Source organism: Apiospora marii (assembly GCF_038362585.1).
Source record: "Apiospora marii strain CBS 49790 chromosome Unknown utg000005l_segment0_segment0, whole genome shotgun sequence".
Lineage (NCBI taxonomy): Eukaryota > Fungi > Ascomycota > Sordariomycetes > Amphisphaeriales > Apiosporaceae > Apiospora > Apiospora marii.
In genome coordinates this window covers 3,065,191-3,075,135 of record NW_027117377.1, presented here as the reverse complement: position 1 = coordinate 3,075,135, position 9,945 = coordinate 3,065,191, and the positions used below count along the sequence as shown (strand labels likewise).

Sequence of the window (9,945 nt, the reverse complement as noted above, 5' to 3'; positions counted from 1 at the left end):
AAAAACGGATCAGAGAGTTAAGAGAATGTGTGTATTGAATTGGGTTCAGCCTATGCATCTCAGCTTGACCTCGTTTCCGAAGGTTATGGTATCGTGATGCCATAGGTGAAGTGCCTTCTAACCGAAACTGACCAGTAAGTTTGCTATCTCTTTAATTCCAGGTGGACCACAGAGGCCGAAGCGAAGCAAGTATGTGGGGGGATCCTAGGCGTGCAGCTTGCATGTTACTCTTAAGCCTTTCCCTTGCCCTTCTTGGCCTTCTTGCCGCCGCCGGCAGCACCACCAGCAGGCTCGCTCGGGCCAGCACCTCCTCCCAGGCCCTGCAGCATGCTCATCATGCTGCTCATGTCAGGCATTCCGCCGCCGGGAGCTCCACCAGCGCCACCAGGCATACCGGGCATTCCTGGCATACCATCCATGCCGCCCATCTCCTTCATCATGTCGCGCAGGGCGTTCTCGCTGACGCCGCCGCCCGTCATGGCGGCGCTGTAGGCGGGGACGAGCTCGTTGACCTTCCAGCCGCGGGGGACGGGGGGCTTGGGCCAGGGCTTGCCGTCCTCGGGCATGCCGGGGAGGCCGGGGATGCGGACGCGGCGGAGAACCTCGCTGTCGCCCGTGGTGGGGCCGCGGTCCTTCATCCACTTGGCGATGAGGATGTAGAGGTGGTGCTTGTTCTTGATGCTCTTGTTGGTGTTCTTGTCGGCGTCGTTGAGGGGCGGGACGCGGACCCGGCCCGGGTTGGCCCAGTCCTGCGGGTGCAGCTTGTGCGCCTCGAAGACGGGCTGCAGGCGCAGGGCGGCGCAGGCGTTGGCGATCTCGCGCGCCAGCGGGTTCGCCATGGCCAGCGAGGCCGGGACGCGACGGCCCTCGGCCCGCGTCCGCGAGGCGTCAAAGTAGATCGGGTAGATGCACTGGTAGTGGGCGATGTCCTGCGGCGTGATGGACTGCTGCTGCGTGCCCGGGAAGGACACGGGCGCGGGGGCGGGGTTGTAGAGCTGGGGCTCCTGCTGCTGCTGCTTTTGGGGGGCGGCCTTGGGCACGATCTGGCGCATGATGTCCGAGTCGGCAAAGTCATCAATGTCTCCCTCGGAGGGGTCGGACGCATCGTCGCTGTCGGACACTTCTTCTATGCGGGCGTGAGACATGGCGGCGGTATTTTTTTGCTTGTCTGTCGTATCTTGAGACGTGATGGATATGGCTTTGGTGGGTGAGGTTACTTTCACGATGGACAGACAGGTTTAACGTGCTGCTGTCCAATTCAATTGCCCCCGCCCTAAGCCCTCAAGCCTCAGATGCAAGGCTTGTAGCTGCAGCACTTGGCGCTTCTCAAGCGTGGGGTGGAATTCCATTAGGGTGGGTCTCGAGGGTCGCGGGTGGTAATCGATAAAGCTGGGTGGGACCTAATTCAGGGGGTGGTTTAGTGAACAAATGCCGCTAAATGCCGGCCCCCTAAACGCGACGACTTGCACAACGCGGATGGTTCATGGCATGGCTGAATCGTTAGTTTGGCGGCTTCTTCGCCGTTGGACGACGACCGACGCAACCCTTTCCGAACGATGCCCGTATCAGACCCGTACGGCCTCGCGTCTTCAGTAGTCCACATTCACCGCTTTATTGTGTCGATGGTGTGATAGTATGGCTACAATTTCGGTAAAAGCACAGATGTTCGATGTCAACTGCCAATTTCCCATCTAATAGAACCCATTTCTAGCCCACTTAGCGGATGGGCCATGCCATGCCTGCTGCCTGAGCTTCCCCTAATCCCAATCGATCTGGACATGGCAGATTCCATCATGTTCACTCCTCATCGTCACCCATCTCGGTTTTCCCTTGGCTTGTCGAGCATATCGTGTCGACCTGTGCAGCGAGTATGGCTCCAACTACATTTGACGAAGCCTCGGCCGTGCCTCTAACACCGTACTCCCCTTACAGAGATGATTTCGACACGAGTGTGCATGATAGGCATGGCGACACCAAGGATCTCTCTGGCGACCTCGAGGCTGGCGGGAGCGGGAGGAGATCAAACTACGTCAACCCCCTCGGACGATTCGTGAATGCTCTTCTCATAATCTTTTTCTGCTTCATCGGAGTCTATGGGCTTCTCAAATTCATCCAGTGCTATAATACCGCCGATACGACGGTAACACAGGGACCCGTCAAAGGTGTCGACTGGGGCTTGGACTTCCCGCAGCACTACCCTCCACTAGCACAAGATGGGATCTCGGAAGGGTGCCGGGCAGCATGGGACTCGCTATCCTCCATAAACTGCCACGAAAAGATCTTCACCCCCGACTGGGACGGTGCTACCCAGCAGCTGGTGCAGTACCTTCCGGACCTGTGCCGACCGGGTTGCCGGAAAGAGCTGGCCGAATCGGCGGCGCAGGTCACCAAAGAATGCTCCGCTGCAGTGTTCGACACCAAGGATTACAACGGCCCTTTCGATATTACCTCGCAAGGGCGTGGTCCGGCAGAGGCTCTCCAGGTCCTTCTCCATCGCAACTCCTACACTTGCAGACCAAGTGAGCATAGCCGCTACGACTATTGCATGGAAGAGATGGTACAGAGATGGGGGATCTACGATGGTGAGAACCATACCAGTCTGGCAGGCCTATCCAGCTTCATGGCCCATGGAGGAGGAAAGAACTGCGACTCTTGCACTCTGGACTGGCTTGCAAACATACTGAACGAATGGAAGCCTTCGCAGGTGCTGAGCCCTGACACACATGTCCCCGTTTCGCTCCCCGAACACCTTCGTCGGGTGGAGCAAGCAGGTCAAAGTTGCCAGAAGGAAAGCTGGGAGAAGATCTGGAACGATGCGATCCGGAGGTACACCGAGGAAGGAGGTTTGAAGGCTGACTGGCGAAGCTTGCCGGCGGGCGATTACGGCTGGACGGTTCGAAACGGTCTTATTTCACCCGCCGACGGAGTACGCCCTGCCATCCACAAGGCTTTGGACTCCATCAGTGCCAAGGGAGACGATGCATACAAATGCCTGTCAGCCCTCGAAAACCAAGTCAAAACCCTCCCATGCGACATACATCTCAGCAAAACCCAACTGGACTCCATCCTTGAGCCTGGAAACCCACTATTCGAATCGTACTGCCGACAAGAATGTACAGATGCGATTGCAAGCAATCAGGACAGCCTTGGATCCTGCCGCGCCAACAACATCGACAAGCATGCGACTGCCGGCCCCCTTTTTGCTGCTTATGAGGAGGCCGAAGAAACGAGGAAGAACATCTGCCGAAAGCCCGCAGCCGAAGACACTTCATGCGCGCCCATCTTCGCCAAGCTCCACCATCCCGAGTGGGCCTTTGATACCCGACTCACACTTTCGTCCTTGGAGCCGTTGCTTGGCGAGCTTGAGCGCCAACCAATCTCAATAACTACGCAACCCGCAAGTGGGAAACCTGCTCCTTCCTTGACGCCGAAAAGCGATGCACCACTGTGGGACCAAATCGCTGGCGCCCATGATGCTATCCGAACGGGGATATGCTCCCGCTGTGTATGGGAGACGGTGGTCGGCAACGGCACCATCTCGAGCGCCAAGCATAGTCTCGAGGGCGTCGACGATATTGATGGCTATCTTCGTTTCACAGATCGTTTGTACAAAGCCTGTACCGTCAGAGGTGCTGACTGGCTTGGCGGGCTCCCGTACGGTGGAGACGATGCCGTATGGCGGATTCAGGACGTGGATGGATCGGTATCACGATTGATCGTCGATGACTCGAGCAATCCCTCCAACCGCGGGGCTTGGATACAGGCCTACGAGAACACGAGTCTTGTCAAGATTCGTAAACACGCATCCGGAAGCATTTGGCACCTTCGTGCGGCCGGACGACAAATCCAGGCGGAGAAGCAGGGAAACCTGACGCAGTTCCTGGCAGAGGAGTCGAAACACCGGGAAGAGGAGGACGCGAAGGTTTGGCGTCATGGCGATGCCAAATTCCAATCCTGGGAATGGATCAAGCCCGAAGACCACCAGCAGTAACCTACCCAACCCACCTGCAGATTTCGGGCGATGCATTGCCGTTCGGAAATTTGTCGAGTTAATGTGAGCCTGAGGTTACGCGACTAGGAGAGACAATGGGGACGGCCAATCCATTCATCATGAAGGGGTAATGTGGGAAAGTTAAGAAAAAATGATCTCAAAGAAAAAAAAATAAAGGGAAAATTTTAAGCGACCGCAGAGGGAGTCGAACCCTCTTGCCTTTAAGTATAATATAATAATGATACTACCGCTAGGCTATACCGACCCGGTCAATGGGAGAACGTGTTGATACGATAAATAAACCCTCGCAAGTAGGAGGGGAAGTGAAGCTTGAGATGTGGTGACTATGGGTGTCGTTGAACTCAAATCTCTTGATCCACCTCATCCTCAGAGCGAGAAAGCATGCCAACCCCTAGGGTCTGCAATGCCTATCTAAGTATGATCAGTCTTGTTCGATGTAACACGCGCAAGGCATTATACGCATTGCATGCTAGGTGTTTCTGTAGCCAGTCCTCTAGAATCCATATTTCGCACAACGAAACCAGGAACGATAACATGTGGTAAAGAGTTCAAAGTATGATGTGTCCTTCCGAAGGCAGGACCTATACTGCAGCCAATGGAGGAAGGAGCTTTGAACGACAGGGTAGCGTTGGAGCCTTGCCTGGAAGGAAAGGGAAAGGGAAAGGTTTCGTGCCGAAAGGGCAACCGCCACCCACCATTCGATAATACAAACCCGCTATCTCTCTGGGACAAAAGTTGTTTTGGATGACCGTTACAAACGTCAATTAGTCGCAAAGATCTTCGACAGATTTATACACACGGTATTGCACCAGTAGTCAGCCTCAGCCGGCCATTTCACTCAAATTTGGCTTCCATATCCGCCGGCTATTCAGAAGCGCCAGAAGCTATGGATGTCGTGACAATGGCAATAGCTGTGCATTGGCACCATTGGTTCGCATGCGTATCGATAGGCACCGAGCTCAAGTCCATCCGATTTTTGTGCTGTGCGGCATGCTAGACCAATACGTTCTAGAGTCGGGCTCAAACAGGCCCTCTCGGAAACCGCCCATAACATCGGATTCATAATCGCTTTCCATAGGCTTCGGCACGCCCATCCCCAGCAGTTTACTAGCGATATCCTTCGCACCGGGCATGGAAGAGGCCAAGGCAAAATGCATCGCCGTCCATACGGGCGTGCCCCCTTCCGGTTCGTCGAGACACTCAACCCCTAGCGGAATGTGGACTGGCACGCCGGCCTCGAAAAGGACCTCGACCATGCCGAGATTCCCCCAGGCACATGCCTTGGCCATCCAATAGTTGAGATCAGGGGGGTCTCGGGAAACTACGGTCGTTTCGAGGACGAGGTATCGGAACACCTTATTTGATTGTAGTACCATGATGCGGTAGAAGTCTTCGTCCCAGTCATCGCCGCTGATGGTCACGCCGATGCCGGCTTCGAAAAGGATGCGCAGGGCCTCGGGCTGATCGCCGTCTATGGCGGCCATGATCGGACCCCACTTGAACTCGCCATCAGCACTCCCGGAACGGACACCTTGGCGGATGAGCCAGTAGAGAAGGTCACTGTCTCCTCTCCAGGCGGCTATCATGAGAGAGTTCGCGCGGCATCCGTTCTCGTGAAGCCGGGCCCCCAGGTCAACATCCCCTTGTCGGATTAACAGCTCGAGGTAGTTGATGTGCCCCCATAGCGACGCATACTGTACAGACTCGGTCAGGAGATAGTCGTCGTTGATCAACTGCGGATGGAATTCTCGGGCATGGTCGAAGAGGTAAGATGCCACAACCACATGGCCAAGTTTAGCCGCTTCGGCCAGACCTCCCCACAAAGTGCGGCGTTCGTTTTCTACCAGGCCGTCCCTCGTATCGTCGGGTTCGTCTCTTATAAACCACCGGGAGTGCTCGAGTAACGGTTGCAACATGACCGTGTTGTTTGAAATTACCGCAGCGCGGATGCAGTCGCGCGAGTCCCTGCGGTTTGTTCGCTTCATCCAGCCCAAGATGCTGAGGGCCAGTTCATTTCGGTGTACCTTGATAGCGGCGTAGAGCGGCGTGCCAAAATGCTCGCTATTTTCCGTTATTAGCTTTTGCGCGTCGTCACCCGCTACCTCGGAGGAGGCGAGGACGGTTTCGCAGGGCTCAGGAATTCCCAGCAGAATGGCGGCGGGGACCAAGTGGCTCTGTAATTCCGAATTGCGGTCCGTTTGCGGTCGTGAGTACCCATAGCCTTCTTTTGTGAACGGCATACGACAACTGGGCCAGGACGGCTGAGGAAGCGGTTGTATGCAGTCGCACGCCTGCCGGTACAGAATAGCCAGTGCTTTTAGCCGTTCGTCTCTGGAGGGGGCGGCGTCGAGCGTGTCGAGCACACGATGTAGCAAACTGCTTGGCGCATTCTTCTGTCCCTGTTCGCTGTAGAGTATCCTGGCAGCGAAGGGGGCAAACAGATTGCTCTGTTTGAAGAAGGGTCTTGCCCAGGAATGGTGAAATTGGAGTACACTTCTTTCGACATGCAAGATCGGAAGGACCACTTCATCAAACATTCCTGTACACGACAGAACGTAACGACGAGACTTAGTTAACCTGCGCTTGCATAACAATTGCTTAGGAGGAGCATAATGGAGAATGAACCTACTATTAACCAAACGTAGATTAACGGCGTGCTTTAGGCACGGTCTCATGAACCTGTGGTCCACATTATGGAAGATAGCTGAACATGTATAGTGGATGATCTCGAGAAGTATTTCGAGGGGAAGATGAAGGTTATGGGCCATTATCGGCGGCAGGTATCTGTACGTCTATGATCGACTATTGGAGACGAAGTACAAGAGGAGGTTACAATTCATCAATTCAACGCGGTCGGAGGTTGCTCGTTATTTTCTCGAAGGCGATTGGTCACCCCCGGCAGGCATCGCCAATGCGGGGAAGAAACAGCCCCTTCTGCAAGCATACTACTTTCCTGTGGCGTCGCTGCCTACTTCGGCTCGCCGTAGATCCTATAGATAGCAATGGGTGCTGCCTGATCGACAAATACGCTCTATGAAGTTGGCATTACATATAGAATTGGTTTGTTTTTAAACGCTGAGCCTCATGAAGAGGTGATACAAAATCAAGTGGTTCGGCAATGGCAAGTGCTTTGATTTTGTTCGTCAACCCTGCCTGGTGATACCAAACATCACAACGACAACGCCGTGGCTTCTGCAACATTCCAAAACTCATTTGGAAAACTGCATAGTATATATCGATTCGGCTGTCGCTCCCACAAGCTGCCATACGACGAGGTAAGTCTCGTGATTGAAGTTGGAATATATAGGCCAAAATCACTTGGGCCAATGCCGGAGGAACCATAACCTACTTGATTACGCGCCCTCAATGGATTGTAACTTGGCAAAAATGGTGGTGCAAATACATATATTCTACTCAATTGTCGGATCGAAGTCGCGCTAATACTTGCACAAGTTCATCTTGGCCACGCTCGGATCATGATCCGACACCATATCGTCGTAGGCAATCCACGTGTTGACGTGAATGTGCTCGAACTGGGGCATCGTTTTCGCCAGCGCGGGGCTCACTTTTTACCGTCGAGAGTTATTAGTAGGGCGTTCTTTGTTTCCAGACTGAGAATATCATGAAATAGATATCCGATTACTCACCAAACATGTGGTCGAGCTCCTGGGTGTTCATGTCGTACAGATAGCTGTAGCGTTCGAGGACGTCAATGCCGGCGACGACATCCAGGTCTTCCATCCGAGACTGCGACTCGAATTCGGTGATGGGCTTGACAAACGGGTACTCGTTGAAGTCGCCCGACGAGATGATATGGGCCTCAGGATCCTCGGCCAGGATTGCAGCAATAAAGTCCTGGGAGAAAGGGGGGGAGTTAATTGAGCCGTCTCAAGAGTTGAACTGCACATAATGATTTGACACTTCGAATTGGCGAGACAAGAAATATTTAAGGGGAACAAAAACTTACTGCCGTAACCTCCGCCTGTGCAACGCGATCCTCGACACCGCCGTTCACAGGGGGTCGAGCATCACCGTGAATGGACGAAGAGCCGCCCTTGGAGCCCCAATGCACGTTGACGGTGTAGAAGGTGTTGTTTCCGTCCAACGTCTGCCACGCCGCGGCCAGGGGCTTGCGGCTGTTGGTGAAGGCCGCGTTGGTCGGGTCGATCAGGCCCGGGTTGTACTTGAGCGCGCCGCCGGGCAGGACCTCGTTGGCGGTGGTCGAATCGGCCGGGTTGGGGTCCCGCAGCACCAGGACGCCCGGGCGGAACAGGTACGCGGTGCGGATGTTGCCACCGGGGGCGCCGCCGTCCTGGTTGTTGACGGGAGCGACGTAGGTGAAGTTGTACCCGACGCCCCCGCTTGCGGTCTCGATGGCGGCCGCCAGCGTCGAGAGGGTCATGTCCGAGCTCACGGTCCCGTCGTCGGTCGCCCCGTTGTCGTCCTGGACCTCTTGGAGGAAGATCAGGTCGGGCGTCTTCAGGAAGTCCACAATGTGCTGCGCGACGGCCTGGACGTGGGCTGTGTCGCCCGGCCAGAAGTTCTCGATGTTGTAGGAGCCAATGGTCAAGCCGGAGCACACGCCGTCGCTGGTAAGCAAAGTCGCGGGTGGCAGCGCAGGCTCCTGAGAGCCCACCACGGTGACCTTGGTCAACGGCAGGATTCTGTAGAAGCCGAACGCTTGGTACACCACACCCGTGATATCTTCGAGTGTGTCCCCGAGCTTGGTATCGGTGGGGTTCTTGGAGCCATCCAGGGGTGTGCCAATGACGATTCCCTCAGGATTGCTGTCTATGACTTCGATCAGCTCTCTACTATTAAGTCTTGATATTAATGATAAAACGCACCTTTGGGCGTGGTGGTCAAACCCCCACGGCCATTCTCGCCGGATGTGGCCCAATCACCCACAACCCAGGTATCGCCGTATCTGTTCGGCCTACCAATAGCTCGTGGACTCTTAACTGTGACCAATTGGCCCGACAAGCTCTCCCAGAAGTCTAAGCCGTACTCCTCCGGCTGCAAGACGGGGTTTGCCACCGAGACAAGGCTCTTGTTGTTCGGAACCGCAAATACATCGCCTTCGTCCAGGTTCGTATACTGCACGGTTGGCGGGCTGAGGGTATCTTTGCCAATGACTTTCGGCACGACTTGCTTGTCATGTTCCAAAATCGCCGCGACATTCGGTGAAGTGATCTCTGTCAGATATAGGTAGTCCTTGTTCGACCTATACTCGCTGACCTTGCCACTCAGCACGAGGACATCTCCCGTGTTGATGGAGGTGTTCTGAGCGAGCGCAGAGCCGTAGATGTAGACGGCGTCCGAGACGCGATCGTCGGAGCCTTCTCTGACGGATCGAATCCAGAGGCCTTCGGGACCCTTCGCCGTTACGATGCCCGTCACGTTGGTGACGTCTTGCCCGTTATACGGCGACAAAAATCGGTCGCCGTTGATTTCTCCAATAGTGAGTGCCAAGACATTGGCGACCAAGGTGGCGGTTAGCCACGATAACAGAGAACTTCCCTTCATGGTGGCTCGATAGTATCTGGCTCCGGCGGATTGGTCTTTAAGGAAACGCGAGAACCAAGCTGGGTTGGGGCGTCGAGTACGTTGGAACAAGCCATTGATATATGTGTATCGATTGCTGCAGGTTCATTGAACCCCCAGCATGCATTGGCTTGCCATTTCCGTATCTTCGGCACACGGAGATGAAAAGTGGACGGTCAGTTCGCCAAGACAGGACGGCCAATGAGATTCATAGGTCAGTGGTCGATCTAGGCAATCGGACATGCGAGGCCGAATGAGGCAGCTGGGCTGGGCGAGGCATCTTAGATGCAACCAGTCAAGATGATTGACGTCTGGCACGTTTCTCAAGATTCCCGGTAATCGAAGGTCCCCGGCCAGCTGAGAGCTGGGGTGCACCTCTAGTTTTGGCT

The 9,945-nt window shown here is 55.0% G+C and overlaps 4 protein-coding genes across 4 annotated transcripts; 2 read left to right on the top strand and 2 right to left on the bottom strand.

Annotated features, from left to right (window-relative positions):
* Positions 1-230: 230 nt before the first annotated feature.
* Positions 231-1,145, bottom strand: PG985_008875 (uncharacterized protein; the record flags this gene model as incomplete). Its single annotated transcript, XM_066828643.1, has 1 exon — positions 231-1,145. The coding sequence occupies one exon, from the start codon at positions 1,143-1,145 to the stop codon at positions 231-233; it is 915 nt and encodes a 304-aa protein (XP_066683555.1).
* A 725-nt stretch (positions 1,146-1,870) lies between these two features.
* On the top strand, positions 1,871-3,991 carry PG985_008874 (uncharacterized protein; the record flags this gene model as incomplete). The annotated part of the gene is made up of 1 exon (XM_066828642.1): positions 1,871-3,991. The coding sequence occupies one exon, from the start codon at positions 1,871-1,873 to the stop codon at positions 3,989-3,991; it is 2,121 nt and encodes a 706-aa protein (XP_066683554.1).
* Positions 3,992-5,143: 1,152 nt separating this feature from the next.
* PG985_008873 (uncharacterized protein) lies at positions 5,144-5,667 on the top strand (the record flags this gene model as incomplete). Its single annotated transcript, XM_066828641.1, has 2 exons — positions 5,144-5,198; positions 5,399-5,667. 2 exons carry the CDS (start codon positions 5,144-5,146, stop codon positions 5,665-5,667), a joined length of 324 nt encoding a protein of 107 aa, XP_066683553.1.
* A 1,782-nt stretch (positions 5,668-7,449) lies between these two features.
* On the bottom strand, positions 7,450-9,538 carry PG985_008872 (endonuclease/exonuclease/phosphatase family protein-like protein; the record flags this gene model as incomplete). The annotated part of the gene is made up of 4 exons (XM_066828640.1): positions 7,450-7,577; positions 7,660-7,867; positions 7,980-8,803; positions 8,860-9,538. 4 exons carry the CDS (start codon positions 9,536-9,538, stop codon positions 7,450-7,452), a joined length of 1,839 nt encoding a protein of 612 aa, XP_066683552.1.
* Positions 9,539-9,945: the final 407 nt, after the last annotated feature.